Source organism: Physcomitrium patens, chromosome 23 (genome assembly GCF_059467195.1).
Source record: "Physcomitrium patens ecotype Gransden chromosome 23, ASM5946719v1, whole genome shotgun sequence".
NCBI classification, from domain to species: domain Eukaryota; kingdom Viridiplantae; phylum Streptophyta; class Bryopsida; order Funariales; family Funariaceae; genus Physcomitrium; species Physcomitrium patens.
Window position 1 is genome coordinate 7329288 of NC_143432.1, and position 23442 is coordinate 7352729.

Here is a 23442-nt window from a genome sequence, read left to right on the forward strand (position 1 = left end):
CATCTGAAACAAACACTCTTATTTTCGATTCGAGATTCTTAATTTGGAGCATGAAATTGATTGCGATGTTTTATCCAATCCAGAAAATAGATTTTGTTTTCATTGTATTTTATTACACCTCCACAAATATTTCTATTTCTACGTGTTATCATGCTTCCCGAAAGTTTCTATTCCATTTGGTGACGGCCAGATTTAGAGATCACAATGTTGTGGAATTGAACCCACAAGTCCACATTGTAAGAAAAACATGATGCCAACATCACGTGCAACGTTTTCGGTGGCATTCCAATGGGTTGTGTGTGCATCAAAGCTGAGTTGCCTCAACGCTAAGTTGCCTCAACGCTGTTCGCTAAAGTGCAGATGAACATGAATCGAGTCCGTTTCCATTCAATCCACTTCACCTCGTCGATGAAGCGGGAGAGAGTCTGATCAGTCTCTGTGTTCTGTAACAGACCGACGGAGACCACGGAACCCTCCGCCATACCTGCCAATGCATGAGCTTCGAAATTAATGTGGTTGATTCAATCGGACGAATCCAGCCAAAGAACTCCGATTGATCTGAAGGTTGCTGTCAGTTGCAAGGTGTCGTCTCATTACTTAGCAGAATGGGTGGAGCTCTCAGTAGTTGAGAGTTCTAGTCTGGATATTCCCGAAAAACACCTCCCAACAAACCCTGATCGAGGGAGTAACATGACATCGTTCCAGTGGACGAAATACAACCCAACACAACCAGACCAGCGTTCATGCCATCGTTTTCGAAATCCAGTTTCTGGTCTCCATGAATTAGTCCTCCGACTTGATTCCTCACCTACCCCGCAGACCATAAGCATGCAACCATAACCATCCTCGGCTGGAAAAGCTGTCAAAGGCTGCAATGCAAAAGGGCGGAAAGAGTAATCCGATCCGCGGGCCTTGAATCCACCTTGAATCCCACCACGAAGCTCCGAAAGAACTCGTAATCTCTCCAGCTTCGCAGCATTAAATCATTCCGACAGGAAACCCCCCCGCAAGTCCAAAGTCATAAAGGAGGCCTGCTCTCCACGTGCGGAAGGTCTGTGAAGCGGAGACTGGGCACCGCAACGCTACATGCACCCAGGTGGTTGAGCATTGAACGTGGTCATGGCTCCGTTGCTCCTGCTTCGGCGATAAGGTAAGTGGCCATGGATCGGCTTCGTCGTCGCAGTCCTGCGGCACAGACACAGCTCGAGCATCGCCGCTGCGACGAACTGCACAAGACTATGTGGCAAGAGAGCACAAGCGTGAGACGCCACATGGCCAGTGTTGATGCCACGTAGCCCTAATAGCCGAGCTTGATGCCATGGTTTGAGCTTTGATGAGTTCTATTTTGGCTGTGAATTGATAATACATGTTAGTTTTTGATTGCTAAAAGGACTTGTTGATTGTATGAGCAAGGACTAAAATATTATACATTGTAATATATATACATGCATGTGTTTATTTTGATGGGTTGGTATGTGTAAAACAATTCATATTATTTTTATATTATTATTCTTTTAAAACACTCTATTTTTTATTTTATTTTGATCTATTATTTTATGCCAGAACAAAGAATAGGGGAAGGAAGTCTAGGACTCACACCATGAGAAGGAAGAGAGAAAAAAGGTCCAAGACTTGTGCCAAGACAAGGAAGAGAAGGATGAGGTTTGAGATTTAGTGCATAGTGAGTTGCAGCAAGAGCAATTGGTGATCAATTATATAGTTGATTTGTGGTCAATTGGTGGTCAAATTACCAAACCAATGAATTAGAGGCCTCTATTTCTTAGATGTGTATATAGCAATTTAGGATGTGCTTGTAGCAACTTGAGGTGTGGATGTAGCTTGAGTTATAGTTATATTGACATTTACATTCATAATTGTTATTATTATTTTGCCTAGATCTCTTAAAAATAAAAATAAATAAAAATTGGGAAAATTTATAAATATTGCAAGTAAGAAAAGAATCAGGAGAATTATAAAAATAAACACAAAAAATAAAATAATGATTCAATAAATCCACTCTTAACTTCATTGGACCCCAACAAACCAATGACACTCGACTGAACGAACAGACGAAAGCAGTTTTCATCGCCATCCAAGGGTTTTAGCCATTTGTTGTTAAACATGCAATATTTGCGAGGGGTTAGGTTGCGGGCAACAAGTGCTAAACCTCAGGACATGCCCGATGGCAGCCACGAACATTTTCAGTTAATCTCGTGGCTATTGGCTCTTGTCTTCGTTTGCATGCTGCGAATTGCTGTGCTGGTTCCGAGATGGTGTTAGTCGCTGCGGCGCGACACTGAGGCTTGTGAGCTCGGTGAACTTAATTGCCTTTTCTGCTAATTGCTGTGCTGCTGCTGCTGGCATGATCTCGTCATGGTCTACGAGCTCACAAGCCTTAAATTGGCGTCGCTGTGATGAACGTCGTCACGGAAACAGAAACGGAGTTCTTATTACAGCATTGCCTACGAATCATTGAGCTTTCCTTCAATGCTCTATCTCTCTCGCTTGGACGAGTCTTCGATTAACTCCGAGGGATGGATTAACGTATCATCTAAGATGTTCCGGTAATTTGATTATCACTGCTTGTCTATTGCCTTGGTTTCAATCTTATTGCATGTCAGGGAAACGAGCTTATCTCTTGATGTTCATTAAAAAAAATCCTGGCTGAGGCGAGGCAAGGCAATGCAAGGTAACGTAAGCGTTGAGTGCACGACGAGATGGCTTCAATTCTTTGTTGAGCGGATGATAAAGTGTCGTGTAACCTTTTACTTGAATTTTAGTCGATTCGCAGTCCAGAAGATAAGTTTTCGTCACTGCTAAAGATTGGGGATCAGTCCAGAAGAAATCCAAGAGGTATTGGTTCACTGAGGGGTCAACGTCGGAGTCAGTAGTGCTGGTGGAGGGCTTGAGTACCTTGGAGGACGAGACGCCAGATTCAACGAATTGTTGTGCTGATAAAAAAAAAATTAAAACGGCGGGTGGAGGAGATTATCAGAAAGAGAAGAGCTGAGTGAGTGAATGATGGTTTCTACAGTTGTTGCCATTGTGACTTGTCATCGGTGAATCACAGACGATAGTGGATGGTATCTGACATTTGTTTTACTGCATTCGAAAACTGCTCAAGAAACCTTCGAGATTTTTTTACCAGGCTATTGATTGTTGCGACGCTTGTATGTGTGTCGGGTGTTTATTTTTTGGAGATGGAAAGAACGAAGAGGATTAGAAATAGGCGGCTGGTAGTGAGTACTGAAGTGCTTGTTGTAGTGAATAAGCTGCGGAAGAAATGGATGATCGTTGTTCAAGTGTCCATTGTAGCTGTGATTAGCTCTCTGCATTGAACAGCGACGGCTCTGTAGGTAGTGGAAGTGCTTCCTTTCTTAGCATGCATCGTCTATCCTGACGTGGTTCATGTTCTAAGAGGGACACTCTATATAAGCTTGTGCATTGTACTCGCTTCAGTACGAAAAGCCCTGTGTTGCTCAAGTGTCAGTTTGTTGAAAATCGAATTTGTGTGCACTTCGGTACTCACACTCAACTTTTTTCTTAAGTAGACCTTGCGATCACTACTCTTCGTAGAGGCGAGTCAATCTCGAGGTGGGTAAGCTATCCGGCATGTAACTTCTCACTTCATCTCGGCCGTGTTTAACGTCTCATTAGCGCAGTTTACCTTGTTGTTTTCATAAATTCAATTTTCATCTAGCCCTTTGATTATGATGAAGTCTGCTGCTGTTCTTTTCTTGCAGAATTAGTGTAACGCACTGCAAGCGTACCAGATATTAAGCACGCCGTTTGGTGCTCACGGGTCGTTGAAAGCAAGCGGAGCGGTGTTAAAAAATGTATTTTCATTTTTCATGGATTGCCATAGGCGTTGTAGTTACGTTATGTCTTATACTTGTGTTGAAGCCGAGAAAACCCTTTATGTCCAACCTTCGCGGTAAGCATGTATTTCTGACTGGTGCCTCCAGTGGCATAGGCTTGGAAATAGCCAAGCAAGCTCTTCAAGAAGGAGCATACCTTACTCTTGTGGCTAGAAATAGTGAAAGAATGACCAAAGTGGCGATGTCTTTGCTTAAGGAGCTAGACTGTTCCGAGGATCGATTGCTGGTGAAGGTAATAGAAGACATTAGCTTGAACCTTCGATGTTCGAAAGTCTCAATTTTCATATGAAATGGCGAATTTATAGAATGCTGCAATAGAGCGTGCATAAGCGAACTTCACAGATATTGATCCTGCCCAAATTATTCCATTCATAAATGTTACGTATGACATTTTGATCTCTCATTATGGATTTGTGAAACTCAGGCAGCAGATGTGGCAGATTACACAGCTATTTCCACAGCAGTGAAGGATTCATTTGACTGGAGGCCCATCGATATATTGGTTAACAATGCTGGGGTCACAATAAGTGGCCTCATTCAGGACCTGTCTGCAGGAGACTTGCAAACTGTGGTGCAGACTAATTTTCTAGGGTCAGTGTACGCCTTGCACGCGGTGCTACCCCAGCTCGTGCTGCGAAGCCGCGACCACCCCGTCTCCATCGTCTTCATGGGTAGCCTAGCATCTTTGGTAAGAGAATGTCATATTATGCAGATTTTTCACCTAAACATGATGCGAAAAATATCCTTGATATCGTTGTACGGTTGCCAAACATGAAGTACATTTAGTGTAGGGCCCTTAGAATTCGAATTAAGAGGTAATTCTTACTCCTACTGCAAATTAGCAGCGGATTTAATTCAACGTTGCAGAAATAGAATGGTGTTGCAATAAGGAGTTAAAAACAAACACACATTCTATGCCGAGTTCATGTTCTCTCAATTTGAAATCTAATGTATGAACCGATGGTTGGTGAAGCCACAATTTTTTCGAATCTGTGTAGTGCTGGTTGTATGGCAACGGAGTGTACACGGGAACCAAGTATGCCATCAAGGGCGTAGCGGAGTGTTTGCGCTTGGAGCTTGCGCCTTACAACATTCGTGTTAGTCTGGTGTGTCCAGGATTTGTCAACACACCGATGTTGAATGCTGGTGAGTGAACCAATATTTACAGATTACTTTCACCACAATATTTGATCCATAGATGGTCCTCATGAGGAAGTTGCCTTGTGCATGCCAATCCCTGGTCTGTCGGAAGTTGTAAGACATGGAACGATCTGCTTCTGATTGTGCAACATTTACATCTGTTTCAGCGGACAATATGGACGAGTTAAAAGCAGGAATGCAGGTGGCCTCATTTTACAACCCAAATTATTCTCAACCTGCAGATACAGTTGCAAAAATTGCTTTGTCTGGCATCAAAAGGGGCACTTTTTTGATCACCACCACTCCTCTGTTAGGCTCAATACTCATCATTCTCACTCGTGGATATGCGCCCTCTGAATCATTCCTAAGGAACCTCGTGGAAGCCAGTCTTTCTGGCCCAGCAAGGATCATCAGTTACCTGTCACAGGCCAAAATATACTGGGATTTGAGGAGGCTTCACCGCATGTATCATGGCAGCCAGTGATTCGATTGAGACTCTCACTTTGCAGAATTGTTACAAGCATACTACATACCATACTGAAAAGGGTGCCCTACGCCATATCAATCCCATTTATTTTTGTCACTTATGAAAGAAAGAGTGAATTTCTACTAGCACAAGCAATTGTGTTCACGAGCACATGCAATTTGTTCCTACTTTCTTCAATGTTTTCATATGTTCTCTGTGTGGCATAATTTATATTTCTTCGTAATGTAGTGATGCTGTAGTATTTGGTGATCTAATACTGCAGAGATTCCAAATCAGTGTCGTAATTTCCAATGCCAACCTTCGGCATTGCATTTGCTTGTTTCTATACATATATTAATACCACTCAAAATGCAAGAAGTGCATGCCCTTTCCTCTAAGAAGTGAAAAACAATGCATCTTTGACTTTGACCTTAGTTCTTCACTTTTCTGTGTTGCTAGATAATCAAGAATGTTGAAAATATCTGGGAGTCTTGTACAGGAACACAATATCTTGTATAAGATTTTTTTTGCAACACAAGTGTCTAACTTGTACTTTAATTTTTTTCCCTTAATCTATCCATCATCCATATATGTATACAAACATAGATATTATGTAGTTACTTCAAATTTTATGAATAGTTCATTGACAAGCAACTAATTGTTGTAAGTTTTTAAAATATTGGTAAAAATAACTTTAGTTATTAAATATATATATATATATATATATATGCAAAATTTGAGATTTTAGATAAAATATAAAAAATTATTTATAAGTAATTAGATAGTTTATGGTTTATGATTCATTAGAATATTATAATACAAGGAGATATTTGAACTTTTTGTTCATCCAATTACAAGTGCCACTTGATTACTTATTCTACTAAGATCTTAAAGCAATGCACTAAATAAATAACTACAATTGTTGATATCAAAAGTTGTTCCTACGTCTAGTAAAATCACCAAACATTAGGAGTTCCTTCTAAGATCATGATATCAAATGCATTGTATCTTGCCATCTATTCAAGGAAGAATATGTCATTCTTGAGGATCTTAATTTTCATTGCATCATCTTGAAGATTGTAACAATTACAATGTCTTGTCTAGTAGGTCAGCAAAAAAAAGTTCTTGAGTTGAATCTGCTAGTTATTGGTTTTCTATCTCTTTAGTGTCACAAATACAAAGTAGCTACAATAAGAATAAATAGTATAATATTATCTTGCCTAGATTTTGTTTCTTTCATAAGAAAGATCTTTATCTTGGTTTTAATGAATATTATTAGTAAAAAGCTTCTAGAATTCTTCCTTGCATTTACAAGATTCTTTGTTGGCTCCCATGTGCATCCACTAATATCTTATCCACATGAATGAACAAGATATTCTAATCTATTTTGGCATCGAATTAAATTTAAGACTTCTTCTACTTCAAATTCTTTATTATTGTCTACTTTTATAGGAAGAAGTGGCACTTGTCTTCTTCTTATTATATTCACTATCTTATATGATTCAAAAAGATACACATAGAATACAAGATGAATCTTTATTGATTTCAATAGGTATAAAAAATATTCAATTGAATTGATTTGTTCAAAAATAGAAAAAAGTTTAAGCCTACAATAGTCAAACTTATCACAAGGATAAATAGTCTTGATATTGCGACAAAGTAACCATACATTGTCACCCATATTAAATTACAGTTGTTCTTTTTGATAGACATTTGCATTAATCTTTTATTGCACTTGAACTTCCTTTAATTGTGCTTTCATTGTTGCATATAGCTCTAAGAAAAGATTTTCCTAATTTTTTTCTGTAGGATTATCAACTATTGAAAAGTCAAAAATATCAAGTTATAAATGACAACTATAATTGACAAAGAAAGGTGTTTGTTGCATAAAATAATACACCATATTATTATAAGTAAATTTTACCAATAGCAAAAGAATTTCTCAATCATTTTGTTGGTAATTAATTGTACATTTTAAATACTATTCTAAAACTTGGTTTACATGCTCTGTCCATCTATCAATTTGAGAATGAAAGGCCAAAGATAGCTTTACATCTACCTTTAGAAACTTAAAAAATATTTTCTAAAATCTTGATATAAATTGAGTCTTCCTATCCAATATTATATCCTTAGGCAATCCATGATATCAATAGATATTGTTAACAAAAAGCTTGGCTATTTTTCACCTATGATAGATTTTGTACATGGTATAAAATGTTCCATCTTTTTAAAACGATTTACTATCACAAATATAAAATCATACAAACTTGAGACTAAAAGATCCATCACAAAATTTATAAAAACAAAAGACCATGGTTGTTTTGGAATAAGTAATGACTGAAAAAGTCCATGAAGTCAATGATGGAAAATTTTTGATTTTGAGTAAATATCATATAATTGAACAAAATCTTTGACCGCCTTTCATATTTGTAGCCACCAAAAATCTTTAGATATTAGCTCTAAAGTCTTATTTTATCTAAAAATATTGAGCTATTGAAAAATTGTAGTATGCTTAAAGAATACATAAACATGCTTCTCCTTTTGTAACATATAGGCATCTTTTGAAATAGATTAGGTTGTTTTTGAATTCAAATTTAGAAGCATCATGAAACTTGAAAGAAAGATTCTTGATATCATGAAGAAGAAGATCAAAAGACATACTTGATTGAATATATTTGACAAAGGTTGAATCAACAGTCAATGTTGATTTCATTATTTAAAGATGAAAATGCTTGGGCTTCAAGAAAATTATTCTTTGTTGATTAAAATATATATTTTTTTCTTTTGATATAAAATAAGATCATCTAAAAAGGAAGTCTGACAAATCTTGTTGTTTTCTAAGTCAATATGTGATCTTGAAATCAAATCTTGATAAAAACATGCTCCAAGATGCTTGGCAATAATTCAAAATATGTGTTGATATGAAGTATTTGAGATTCTTGTGATCTACATATATAGTGATTGGATTGAAAGTGCTTTCTAAATATATTGCTATTCTTGAAAAGAATCTACAATTGCAAGAAGCTCTTTGTCTTAGATCTCATAGTTAATCTTAATTGCTGATTTTTTTTAGAAATGAAAAGCTATTAAATGAAGTTTATCATCTATTTCTATTTTTGATAATACGGCACCCAAAGCAAATTTTGATGCATTTATTTCTATAGAGAATGCCTTAAAAAAGTCAATACAACACAAGATTGGTATAGAAACAAAAACTATCTTTAAAGCTTCAAATATTGCTTCTACTTCTTAATTCCATTGAAGTTTGTCTTTAGAAGTCAAACATGTAGGATCTACAACTTGAGAGTTCTTGATGAAGATTCGATAGTAGTTGACAAATCTCAAAAAACATTGAATATCTTGTACTGTTTTTGAAATCTTCCAATCCATAGTAGTTTGAACTTTCTTAGGATCCATCATAAGTCCATCATTTGAAATGATGTAACTTAAGAAGTCAACTTAAGTAATATAGAATAGACACTTTTCTATCTTGGCATAGAGTCTTGCATTTCTTAATTTTTGTAATACACAACAAATATGAAGTTTATATTTTTCTATGTTCTTAAAATAGATCAAGATGTCATCTAGATAGCAGACAATAAAAATGTCCAAAAATTCTTGAAAAATATCATTCATAAGATGTTGAAAAGCTACTGGTGTATTTACAAGTCCAAAAAGTATGATATCATATTCAAAATATCCATACCTAGCTCAAAATTTAGTCTTCTATTCATCTCCTTCTTTGATGCATACTAGATTATATGCTCCTCGTAGGTCTATTTTTATATAGATCTTAGCTTGATTCAATTAATCAAAAAGTCCAAATATTAAAAGTAGTGGGTACTTGTTCTTGATAATGATCTTATTGAGTCTTTAATAATCAACACACATCCACAATAATTTATCTTTTTTCTTCAGAAATAGAATTAGGGCTCTTGCTGGAGATTTGAAATGGCGTATGAAGTTCTTGGCTAGATTTTCTTCAATATACTCCTTGAGATTAGCTAACTCGTTTTGTGATAAATTATAAATTGGTCCAAATGGCGATAGTGCACTGTCTCGAAGTTCAATTGAGCAGTCATAGAGACGATGTTGTAGAAGAATATCCATATTTTTTTTTCAAATATATCTTGAAATTCTTGATATTGGCTTGGAATGCCACTTGAAGTCTTTGCACCACTACAAACAAGTGGCATAAATGACATAAGGTGATCCTTCTTTTACAACATGCAAGAAAGGTCTTGCAGCTATAAATACAAGTTTAATTGTACAAGACTTCTGATTTTTTACTTAATTAATTATACTCTTAATTATACTTTTAGAAAAGTTGAAAGTACAAGAAATCTAATGTACTCAAAGGTTTTATTTTTTTAACCATGATAAATCTAAAATGATTAGATGAAAGAGAGATTTAATGATATTAAATACCACAAAGCTATTATGACCATTGATTATTACTTCTATATAAAAGATTTTGTGAATAATATCTCTAAAAGACAACAGATGACCATCTATGACTTCTATATGAACAAGTTTAGTTTTCTTCACTAAAAATTTGTAAATTCTTTTAGCAAATTCTTCATCTAAGAAACACATTGAAGCTCTTGAATCTAATAAGACAGAGACTTTGTAATGTATAGATCCTTAAATAATATTTAATGTAAAACAAGGAGATGATTTTGTCAAAAGAATAGGACCTTCATTAGGTGTTGTACAAGGTTCTAGCCGCATGGTCCCTATTACAACTAGATAATTTTTTTTTCCAATATATTATCTTTTTTGACATTTGTACTCTTCATTTTATAATTTCATTACTTCTTTAGATAATATTGAGTAGTGTGCTTAGGTTCTCTATAATATAAACACAATCCTTCTTGATAGTGAATAGTCTTTTGTTGCTCAGTAAGAAGTTTGAAGCGTATTGTATCAATTTGCATATTCTCCATTTTCAAATGTATGTGTTTAAAAAAAATTGGTGTTGCCATTGAATTATATTAATATTGAAGCCTAATTGTTTGACTCTCAAATTAAAATTCAAAAAGTTAATTGTTACACTTCATAGCAAAGTCAATTGCTTTATTCAATGTTTGGAAATCAGATAAGTTGAGCATCAATTTCTTTATCTCATATTATAATTCATAGAGAAATTGGCCAATAAGTGCAATATCATTCTACTTGATATCAGTTGCAAGTTGTCAAAATTGTAAAGCATATAATGTTAAAGATTAATTACCTTATGACAAAATAAGAATCTTGTTGATTATAACATGAATTATATTATGTTCTCCATACATGGATTGAAACTCTGCCAAGAAAGCCTCGAAATTATACAGTATTGTCAAGGACAAGAACTCGATGAAAAAACAGTTCAGACAAGTAAGCCTTCACTCAAAGAAAAGTAACAAAATATGAATAATAAGTATGTATATTGAAAAGAGAAACTAGAATGGCTATTGCCAAAAGACAAGAAAACTAGAGACCCTTGAAACTAGACTAGAAGCAAGAAAGGAGTTGACAAGAGTGAAGAAGCCTTCACTCTTGTCTCTATATATACTATCTAACTAGGGGCTACGTGGCGACGTTCTATAGGACCTCCAATATGTGTTGACTTTGTAAGACACATGCCTTGACTTACAAGGCAAGTTTTTCTACGTGTGGGCCACATAGTTAGCTTGATCTTCAAGCTAACAACATGTGTGGCACATGGCCAACTTATTGACCACGTTTCTAATCCAAAAAGTCAATTAAAGACACCTATGAAGTCAAAGCAACGTCTAGGAAGTTTCTAGGAAGCTTCTATATTAAATATTATAGAATTAACTTACTTTTATCTACTTTTACTTACTTCTACCTATTTCTATATGTAATTATTAGCTTACATGATTATGGCCATGACATTACCCCCCCTTTTAGAGACGAGTTCCACGAGGAGCGGTCATCATATGTTGAGGAAATCTATGATGCGACGAATTGTATTCGCCACATATTCTGATCTTTGTTCTCTTCGAAGATGATTGATAGGGCCTCTCAACCATCGGTAGTGTCCCATACCAGGGCGGGAAGACCACCCAGTTATTTGATCATTATTGAGGTCTTCGTAACTTCCTTCGAATAGAATATTCGGAACACCATTAGGAGTTGTTTCTACCTCTAGCAAAATCACCAAACATCGAGAGTCCCTTCCCAAATCGTGATACCAAACGCGTTGTATCTCACCATCTATTCGAGGAAGAACATGTCGTTCTTGAAGATCTTCATCTCGATTGCATTGTCTTGAAGGTTGTGACAATCGTAATGTCTCGTCCGACAGGTCAGCAAACGAAGGTTCTTGAGTTGAATCCACTAGTTGTTGGCTCTCCATCTAATTAGCGTCACAAATGCAAAGAAGTTACAAATAAGGATAAGAAATTGAATGTTATCTTGCCTCAATCTTGTCTCTTTTATAAGAGAGATTTTTATCTTGGTTTTGATGGATGTCGTTGATGAAAAACTTTGACTTTAGCTGATGCATTTCCTAGATTCCTGGATGGCTCCCATGTGCGTTCACTAATATCATATCCGCGCCAATGAACAAGATATTCCAGCTTATTTCGGCGCCGCCTTGAGTCTAATATCTCTTCCACCTCAAATTCTTCATTATTATCTACTTCTATAGGAGGCGGTGGCATTTGTCTTCTTCTTTGTATATCCACTATCTTATATGGTTCAAGAAGAGACACGTGGAATACAGGATGGATCTTCATTGACTCCGGTAGATGTAACCGATATGCAACTGGGTTGATCTGTTCAGAAACAGAAAAGGGGCCAAGCCTACGATAGTCCAACTTGTCACAAGGTCGAGTAGTCTTGATATTGCGACAAAGTAGCCATACCTTATCACCCACGTTGAGTTGTGGTTGCTCCTTACGATATAGATCTACGTTTATCTTTTGTCGTTCTTGAGCTTCCTTCAATTACGTCTTCATTATTGCATGTAACTCTGACAACCGATTTGCCATATCTTCTGCTGCAGGATTATCAACTTTTGAAAAATCAAAAGTATCAAGTCGTGGATGATAGCCATAATTGGTAAAGAAAGGTGTTTGTTGCGTGGAAGAATGTACCGTATTATTATAAGCAAACTCTGCCAATGGCAGAAGGGTTGTCCAATCATCTTATTAGTAGTTGATAGTACACCTTAAATATTGCTCCAAGACTTGGTTTACGCGCTCTGTTTGTCCATCAGTTTGAGGATGGAAAGTCGAAGATAGCTTTATGTCCATTTTTAAAATCTTGAAAAGGGTCCTCCAAAATCTTGACACAAATTGAGTTCCCCTATCCGATATGATATCTTTAGATAATCCATGATAGCGATAGATATTATCAATGAAAAGCTTAGCTGTTTCTTCACCTGTGATAGATTTTGTACATGGCATAAAATGTGCCATCTTGGTGAAACGATCTACTATCACAAATATAGAATCATAAGATCTTGAGTTTGGAAGATCTGTGATGAAATCCATAGAAACAGAAGACCATGGTTGTTCTGGTATAGGTAATGGCTGAAGAAGTCCGTAAGGTCGATGACGAGGAATTTTTGATCTTGAACAAATATCACATGATTGTACAAAGTCTTTGACTGACTTCCACATTTGTGGCCACCAAAAATCTCTTGATATGAGTTCCAAAGTCTTATTATATCCAAAGTGCCCTGCTGCTGGAAAGTCATGACATGCTTGAAGAACACGTAAACGTGCTTCTCCTTCTGGAACATATAGGCGTCCTTCAAAATATAATAGATTATTCTTGAACTCGAACTTAGAAGGATCATGAGACTTGGAAGAATTATTCTCGATATCATAAACAAGAGGGTCTGAGGACATACTGGACTGGATTTGCTTGAGAAAAGTTAAATCAACAGTCAATGTTGATTTCATTGGTCGGAGATGAAATTGCTCCGGTTTCAAGAGGACCGTTCTTTGTTGCTCAAAAGCTACATCTCTTTCTTTTGGTGCAAAATAAGAACGTCTAGATAGGGCATCAGACAAACCTTTTTGTTTTCCTGGCCGATAAGTGATAATGAACTCGAATCTTGACAAAGACATACTCCAACGAGCTTGACGACGATTCAACACGCATGCTGACATGAAATACTCGAGGTTCTTGTGATCTGTATACACAGTGACTGGACTAGAAGCGCCTTCTAGATAATGACGCCATTCTTGAAAGGAATCCACGATTGTAAGAAGTTCTTTATCGTGGATCTCATAATTGATCTCGGCTGCTGAGAATTTTCTTGAATGAAAAGCTATCGGATGAAGTTTGTCATTTGTTCCCATTTGTGATAAAACTGCACCCAAGGCAAAATCTGATGCATCTGTTTCCATAAAAAATGCCTTGGAAAAGTCAACACGATATAAGACTGGCGTAGAGACAAACGATGTCTTCAAGGCTTCAAATGCTGCTTCCGCTTCTTGATTCCATTGGAATTTATCTTTACTAGTCAAGCGTGTAAGTGGAGCTACAACTCGTGAGAAATCTTTGATGAAGATCCGATAGTAATTGGCAAATCCCAAGAAACATTGGACATCTCTTACTGTCCTTGGAATCTTTCAATCCATGATTGTTTGGACTTTCTTAGAATCCATCATGAGACCATCATTTGAAATGATGTATCCTAAAAAGTCAACTTGAGTAGTGTGAAATACACACTTTTCTATCTTGGCGTACAATCCTGCATCTCTAAGTTTTTGTAATACTTGACGAACATGTATTTCATGTTCTTCGACGTTCTTAGAATAGATCAGGATATCGTCTAGATAGCAGACAACAAAATTGTCTAAGAATTCACGAAGTACATCATTCATGAGATGTTGAAAAGGGCTGGTGCATTCGTGAGTCCAAAGGGCATGACATTATATTCGAAATGTCCATACCTAGTTCAAAGCGCAGTCTTCCATTCATCTCCTTCTTTGATCCATACTAGATTATATGCTCTTCTTAGATCTATTTTTGTATAGATCTTAGCTTGATTCAACTGGTCAAGGAGTCCTGATATCAAAGGTAATGGATACCTGTTCTTGATTGTGATCTTGTTGAGTCCTCGATAATCAACACACATTCGTAAAGATCCATCTTTTTTCTTTACGAATAGAATTGGAGCTCCTGCTGGAGATTTTGAATGGCGTATGAAATTCTTCGCTAAATTCTCGTCAATATATGTCTTGAGTTCAGCCATCTCATCTTGCGATAAACTGTAAATTGGTCCAAATAGTGGCTGAGTTCCTTCTTTGAGGTCGATTGAACAATCATATGGGCGATGCTCAGGAAGAATATCTGCATTTTTTTTCTCAAAAACGTCTTGATACTCCTGATATTGACTTGGAATGCCACTTGAAGTCTTTACGTTTCCAGAAATAGGTGCAGCATAAATAGCAAAAGTTGATCTTTCTTTTGCTGCGTGTATAAATGCTTTTGCACCTATCAGTACGGGTTTTACTATACTAGACTTATAATTTTTTACTTGGTTGGTAGAACTATTAATAATGCTCTAGGAAAAGTCAAGTTTACGCGAATTCCAATCTATTCGAGGGTTATATTTTTCTAGTCAGGATAAACCTAAAATAACTGGATTGGACGGGGATTTAATTATGTTAAAAGCTATGTAGCTATCATGACCGTCTATTGTTACTTTTATAGGATGAGTTCTATGAGTGACATCTCCAGAAGACAAGGGACGACCATCTATGACTTCTACATGTACTGGTTTAGGTTTCTGTACAAAGGGTATTTTACGACTTTTAACAAATTGTTCATCTAAAAAACATGCTGAGGCTCCCGAATCTAATAAAGGAGAGGCTTTGTAATTCTTAGGTCCTAAATATAAGTCTATTATAAAACAAGGAGAGGGTTCTGTGGAGAGGATAGGACCTTCATTAGGAATTGTACAAGGTTCCAGCTGCACGGTCCCTATTGTAGCTGGACGAATCCGTTTTCTGACATGTTGTCTTCTTTGACCGTCGTACCCCTCATTTTATAGTTGCGTCGTTTCTTTGGACAATGTTGAGCAGTGTGCTTAGGTTCTCCGCAATATAAACATAATCCTTCTTGACGACGACGAATCTTTTCTTGCTCAGTTAGGGGTTTAAAACGTACCGCGTCAATTTGCATGTCTTCTACTTCCGAATGTACGTTTGGCAAAGATGTCGATGTTGCCATTGAGTGATAACATTGAGGTTCCCGTGAATGATTCTCAGATCGAAATTTGAAAAGTCGATTATCACATTTTACTGCAAAATCGATTGCTTGACTCAAAGTTTGAGAATCAGGTAAGTTGAACATCAATTTCTTTACTTCGTATTGCAATCCATAAAGAAATTGACTGATCAGTGCATCATCATCCTACTTGATGTCAATTGCAAGTTGTCGAAATTGTGAAGCATACACTGTTACTGAGCGATTTTCTTGTAGCAGAATTCGGATCTTATTTGTTGCAACACGAGTTGCATCGTGTTCACCATACATAGATCGAAACTCTGCCAAAAAAGCTTCCAAATTGTCCAATATTAGATTTCGTTGTTCAAGAAAAGACGAAAACCACGATAATGTAGAATCAGAAAGTAGAGTGCCAATAAACTTGACTTGTGATCCTGGAGTTGGATAGCTTTGCGGTTGAAGTTCAATTGCCAATTGTACTTGATTGATGAACCCTCGAAACTTTGATCTCGTACCATCAAATTTCTCAGGTAAGGCAATTCCTGGTTCTCTAGTGCTTATACGGTGTTGTACAATTGGAGAATGAACATGATTTGTTGTAGATGTTGAAGCAGCTCCGATCATCTCTATATCCCCACTTTCTGCTATTCTTGTTTTTTCCTGTGTTGGTGAATTGAGTTGATGCATCGCAAGCATTAATTCCCTCATTTTCTCTTACATTTGTGCCATTGCACTCTTCATTTCAACCAGCTCTGCCATAATGACACTAAGAAGAAAAATCTGTTTGATACTGCTCAAGACAAAAGAAAAGAAAGACTTGATAACAAAGAAGATACTAAGAACAATATCAGTTTAGAAGTGGGTAATCCGCAAACTTCTAATACGCTTATGCCTTGTCAAGAGAAAGGGGTAATCCACTCTTACTCAAGAAAAACAAAGCTCTGATATTGTAAGTACACTCTTGTCAATCTGTCAAGGACAAGAACTCGATGAAAAAACAGCTCAGACAAGTAAGCCTTCACTCAAAGAAAAGTAACAAAATATGAATAATAAGTATGTATATTGAAAAGAGGAACTCGAATGGCTATTGCCAAAAGACAAGAAAACTAGAGACCGTTGAAACTAGACTAGAAGCAAGAAAGTAGTTGATAAGAGTGAAGAAGCCTTCACTCTTGTCTCTATATATACTATCTAACTAGGGGCTACGTGGCGACGTTCTATAGGACCTCCAATATGTGTTGACTTTGTAGAACACATGCCTTGACTTACAAGGCAAGTTTTTCTACGTGTGGGCCACATAGTTAGCTTGATCTTCAAGCTAACAACATGTGTGGCACATGGCCAACTTGTTGACCATGTTTCTAATCCAAAAAGTCAATTAAAGACACCTATGAAGTCAAAGCAGTATCTAGGAAGTTTCTAGGAAGCTTTCATATTAAATATTATAGAATTAACTTACTTTTATCTACTTTTACTTACTTCTACCTATTTCTATATGTAATTATTAGCTTACATGATTGTGGCCGTGACAAGTATTGAATCTCGTCCTTCAAAAAAAGATGAAAACTATAATAATGTTGAATCTGAAAGAAGTGTATCAATGAATTTAACTTGTGATCTTGGAGTTGAATAGCTTTGGAATTGAAGTTCAATAACAAGTTGTATTTCGTTGATAAATCCTCAAAACTTAGATTTTGTTCCATCAAACTTCTCAAGCAGGATAACTTTAAGTTCTCTAATACTAGAAGGATGTTCTATCATAGGAAAAAAGACATGATTTAATACTGTCACGGCCATAATCATGTAAGCTAATAATTACATATAGAAATAGGTAGAAGTAAGTAAAAGTAGATAAAAGTAAGTTAATTCTATAGTATTTAATATGAAAGCTTCTTAGAAACTTCCTAAACACTGCTTTGACTTCATAGGTATCTTTAATTGACTTTTTGGATTAGAAACGTGGTCAACAAGTTGGCCATGTGCCACACATGTTGTTAGCTTGAAGATCAAGCTAACTATGTGGCCCACGCGTAGAAAAACTTGCCTTGTAAGTCAAGGCATGTGTCCTACAAAGTCAACACATATTAGAGGTGCTATAGAACGTTGCTACGTAGCCCCTAGTTAGATAGTATATATAGAGACAAGAGTGAAGGCTTCTTCACTCTTGTCAACTCCTTTCTTGCTTCTAGTCTAGTTTCAAGGGTCTCTAGTTTTCTTGTCTTTTGGCAATAGCCATTCCAGTTTCTCTTTCAATATATATACTTGTTTATTTATATTTTGTTACCTCTCTTTGAGTGAAGGCTCACTTGTCTGAATTTTTTTTCATCGAGTTCTTGTCCTTGACAGATTGACAAGAGTACACCTACAATATCAGAGCTTTGTCTAATCTTGATTAAGAATAGATTGTCCCTTTTTCTTGATAAGATATAAGCGTATTAGAAGTTGCAGATTACCCTCTTCTAAACTGATATTGTCCTTAGTATTTTCTTTGTCCCCAAGTCCTCTCTTCTATTTGTCTTGAGCGATATTAGACATCTTCTCTCTTCTAAGTGTTATCATGGCAGAACTTCTTGAAATAAAGAGTGCAATGGCACAAATGCAAGAGCAATTGAGGGAATTAATGCTTGCAATGCATCAACTCAATTTACCACCTCAAGGAGCAACAAGATTGGCAAGAAGTGAAGATATAGAAATGGTTGGAGCTGCTTCAACATCTGCATCTAACCATGTCCTTTCTCCTATGGTGGAACGCCCTTCAAATGTTAGAGAACCAAGAATTGCCCTATCCGAGAAGTTTGATGGCACCAGATCCAAGTTTCAAGGATTTATCAATCAAGTGCAACTTGTGATTGAACTTCAACCCCAAAGCTATCCAACTCCAGGATCACAAGTTAGATTCATTGGTATGCTTCTTTCAGATTCGGCACTATTGTGGTTTTCATCTTTTCTTGAATGACGAGATCCAATATTGGATAATTTAGAGGCTTTTTTGGCGGAGTTTTGATCCATGTATGGAGAACATGATGTAATTCGTGTTGCAACCAATAAGATCCGTATTTTACGACAAGGCAATCGATCAGTAACGTTATATGCTTTACAATTTCGATAACTTACAACTGATATCAAGTGGGATGATGCTGCACTTATTAGCCAATTTCTCTACGGATTACAATATGAGGTAAAAAAATTAATGTTCAACTTACCTGATCCTCAAACATTGAGTCAAGCAATTGACTTTGCTGTGAAGTGCGACAATCGCCTTTTTGAATTCCGATCTGAGAACCATACAAGTGAACTTCAACGTTACCATAATTCAATGGCAACACCAACATCTCTTCAACACATACATTCGGAAGTAGAGGATATGCAAATTGATGCAGTACGTTTCAAACCTCTTACTGAGCAAGAAAAGAATCATCGTCGTCAAGAAGGATTATATTTATATTGTGGAGAACCAAAGCACATTGCTGAGCATTGTCCACAGAAACGACGCAATCACAAAATGAGGAGTATGGCTGTGAAAGAAGATAATATGTCAGAAAACGTATTTGTTCAGCTACAATAAGGATCGTGCGGCTGGAACCTTGTACAACTTCTAGTAAAGGTCCTATTCTCTCCTCAGAGCCCTCTCTTTGTTTTACATTAAATATTATTTTAGGACCTAAACATTACAAAGTCTCTGCCTTATTAGATTCAGGAGCCTCAGCGTGTTTTTTAGATGAAGAATTTACTAAAAGACATAGCATATCTTTAGTAAAGAAAACTAAACTTGTTCATGTAGAAGTCATAGATGGTCGTCCATTATCTTCTGGAGATATTACTCACAAAACCCTTCCTATAGAAGTAATAATCAATGGTCATAATAGTTTTGTAGTATTTAATATCATTAGATCTCCCTCTAATCCAATCATTTTAGGTTTATCATGGTTAGAAAAATATAACCCTCAAATAGACTGGATTTCCCGAACTCTCACTTTCTCTAAAAGTATAACTAACAGTGTAGTTAAGCAAGTAGAGAGTCATAAGTCCAGTTCAATTAAACCCATATTTATAGGTGCAAAAGCTTTCTTGCATGCTGCTATGAAAGAATCACCATACATTATTTATGCTACACCCGTTTCTACTGGTGAAAAGACTTCAAGTGGCATTCCAAGCCAATATCAAGAATTTCAAGATGTATTCGAAAAAAAAAATGCGGATACACTCCCGGAACATCGTCCCTATGATTGTTCAATTGACCTTCGAGAAGGAGCACAACCACCATTCGGACCAATCTATAGTTTATCACAAAATGAGTTGGCTGAACTCAAGGAGTATATTGAAGAAAATCTAGCCAAGAATTTCATACGCCATTCTAAATCTCTGGTAGGAGCTCCAATTCTATTTGTGAAGAAAAAAGATGGATCATTGCGGATGTGTGTTGATTATCGAGGACTCAACAAGATTACCATCAAAAATAGGTATCCACTACCTTTAATATTCGGACTTCTTGATCAACTGAATCAAGCTAAGATCTATACAAAAATAGATCTTCGAAGAGCATACAATCTAGTATGCATCAAAGAAGGAGATGAATGGAAGACTGCGTTTCGAACTAGGTATGGACATTTTGAATACAATGTCATGCCTTTTGGACTTACAAATGCACCAGCAGCTTTTCAACATCTAATGAATGATGTTTTTCGAGAGTTTTTGGACGATTTTGTGGTATGTTATCTAGACGACATCTTGATCTATTCTAAGAATACAGAAGAACATGAACTTCATGTTCGTTGTGTATTACAAAAATTAAGAGATGCAGGACTCTATGCCAAGATAGAAAAGTGTGTATTGCACACTACTCAAGTCAATTTCTTAGGTTACATCATTTCAAATGATGGACAAATGATGGATCCTAAGAAAGTTCAAACTATTATAGACTGGAAGATCCCAAAAACGGTAAGAGATGTCCAATATTTTTTGGGATTTGCCAACTACTATCGGATCTTCATCAAAGACTTCTCTCGAATTGCAGCTCCACTTACACGTTCGACTTGTAAAGACAAACTCCAATGGAATCAAGAAGCGGAAGTTGCTTTTGAATCTTTGAAGACAGCTTTTATTTCTGCACCAATCTTGTATCGTGTTGATTTTTCCAAAGCATTCTTTATGGAAACAGATGCATCGGACTTTGCTCTGGGTGTGGTTTTATCACAAATGGGAACAGATGACAAACTTCATCCAGTAGCCTTTCATTCAAGAAAATTCTCAGCAGCAGAAATCAATTATGAGATCCACGACAAAGAACTTCTTGCAATTGTGGATTCTTTTCAAAAATGGCATCAATATCTAGAAGGCGCTTCTAGTCCAGTCACTGTGTATACGGATGACAAAAACCTCAAATATTTTATGTCAGCACACGTATTAAATCATTTCCAAGCTCGTTGGAGCATGTCTTTATCAAGATTCGAGTTCATCATCACTTATCGGCCAGGAAAACAACAAGGTTTGTCCGATGCCTTGTCTAGATGTTCTTATCTTGCACCAAAAGAAGGAGATGTAGCTTTTGAGCAACAAAGAACGATTCTCTTGAAGCTGGAAAAATTTCATCTTCGAGCAATAAAATCAACATTGACTGTTGATTTAACTTTCCTTAAGCAAGTCCAGTTAAGTATGTCTTCAGACCCTCTTCTTCATGATATCAAGAACAATTCTTCTAAATCTCATGATCCATCTAAATTTGAATTCAAGAACAACCTACTCTATTTCGAAGGACGCCTATATGTTCCAGAAGGAGAAGCTCGTGTACGTGTTCTTCAAGCTCGTCACGACTTCCCAGCAGCAGGATATTTTGGATATAATAAGACTTTGGAGCTGATATCTAGGGATTTTTGGTGGCCTCAAATGTAGAAGGTAGTTAAAGATTTTGTACAATCATGTGAAGTTTGCTCAAGATCGAAAACTCCTCGTCATCGACCTTTTGGACTTTTTCAGCCATTACCTATTCCAGAACAACCATGGTCTTCTGTTTCTATGGACTTCATCACGGATCTTCCAATCTCAGGTTCTTATGACTCTATATTCGTGATAGTAGATCGTTTTACCAAGATGGTATGTTTTGTACCATGTACAAAATCTATCACAGGTGAAGAAACAGCTAAGCTCTTTCTTGACAATATCTATCGCTATCATGGATTTTTCAAGGATATTATATCAGATAGGGGAACTCAATTTGTATCAAGATTTTGACGGACTCTTTTCAAGATTCTTAAAGTGGATATAAAACTATCTTTGACATTCCATCCTCAAACTGATGGACAAACGGAGCGTGTTAATCAAGTTTTGGAGCAATATTTAAGATGTACCATTAATTACCAACAAGATGATTGGACAACTCTTTTGTCATTCGCAGAGTTTGCTTACAATAACACGGTACTTTCTTCTACAAAACAAACACCTTTCTTTGCTAATTATGGTTATCATCCATAACTTGATACTTTTGACTTTTCAAAAGTTGATAATCCTGATGCGAAAGATTTGGCAATTCATTTATCAGAGCTACATGCAACGATGAAGGCGCACTTAAAAGAGGCTCAAGAACAACAAAAGGCCAATGCGGATGTCTATCAAAAGAAACAACCATCATTTGTCTTGGGTGATAAGGTATGGCTACTTCGTTGCAATATCAAGACCACTCGTCCTTGTGAAAAGTTGGACTATCGAAGGCTTGGACCATTTTTTATTTCTGCACAAATCAATCCAGTTGCATATCGTTTACATCTACCAGAGTCAATGAAAATCCATCTAATATTCTACGTGTCTCTTCTTGAACCATACAAGACAGTGGACATACCAAGAAGACGACAAGCTCCACCTCTTCCTATAGAAGTGGACAATAATGAAGAGTTTGAAGTAGAAGAAGTCTTAGATTCAAGGCGACGCCAAAATAAATTAGAATATCTTGTCCATTGGCACAGATATGGTATTAGTGAACGCACATGGGAGCCAATAAAGAATCTTGCAAATGCAGCAAAGGCGGTGGAGGCTTTTCATCGACGACATCCATCAAAATCAAGATGAAAACCTTCTTTATAAAAGAAACAACATCTAGGCAAGATAACATTCTACTTTCAATTCTTGTTTATAGCTTCGTTGTAGTAGTGGCGCTCGAGAGATGGAGAACCAACAACCAGCGGATTCAAGTCAAGAGCCTTCATTTGCTGACCTGCCGGACGAGACATTACGATTGTCACAACCTTCAAGACAACGCAATCGAGATGAAGATCTTCAAGAACGACATGTTCTTCCTCGAATAGATGGTGAGATACAACGCTTATGGTATCACGATTTGGGAAGGGACTCCCGATGTTTGGTGATTTTGCTAGAGGTAGGAACAACTCCTGATGGTGTTCCAAATATTCTATTCGAAGGAAGTTATGAAGGCCTCAACAATGATCAAATAACTGGGTGGTCTTTCCGCCCTGGTATGGGACACTACCGATGGTTGAGAGGCCCTATCAATCATCTTCGAAGAGAACAAAGATCAGAATATGTGGCGAATACAATTCGTCGCATTATAGATTTCCTCAACATATGATGACCGCTCCTCGTGGAACTCGTCTCTAGAAGGGGGGGTAATGTTACGGCCATAATCATGTAAGCTAATAATTACATATAGAAATAGGTAGAAGTAAGTAAAAGTAGATAAAAGTAAGTTAATTCTATAATATTTAATATGAAAGCTTCCTAGAAACTTCCTAGATGCTGCTTTGACTTCATAGGTGT

General features: G+C 36.7%; 1 protein-coding gene across 3 annotated transcripts; it reads left to right on the forward strand.

The window, feature by feature from the left end:
- The first annotated feature begins 2145 nt into the window (after positions 1 to 2145).
- On the forward strand, positions 2146 to 5636 carry LOC112275685 (uncharacterized). 3 transcript variants are annotated; one of them, XM_073530464.2, is made up of 5 exons: positions 2146 to 2564; positions 3744 to 4110; positions 4303 to 4566; positions 4877 to 5024; positions 5186 to 5636. In XM_073530464.2, the coding sequence occupies exons 2-5, from the start codon at positions 3835 to 3837 to the stop codon at positions 5500 to 5502; spliced, it is 1005 nt and encodes a 334-aa protein (XP_073386565.1). In that variant the 5' UTR covers positions 2146 to 2564; positions 3744 to 3834; the 3' UTR covers positions 5503 to 5636. The 3 variants fall into 3 exon arrangements, with proteins under 3 accessions (XP_073386565.1, XP_024362035.1, XP_024362033.1); XM_024506267.3 differs by lacking the exon at positions 2146 to 2564 and adding an exon at positions 2605 to 3598; XM_024506265.3 differs by lacking the exon at positions 2146 to 2564 and adding an exon at positions 2605 to 3594.
- Positions 5637 to 23442: the final 17806 nt, after the last annotated feature.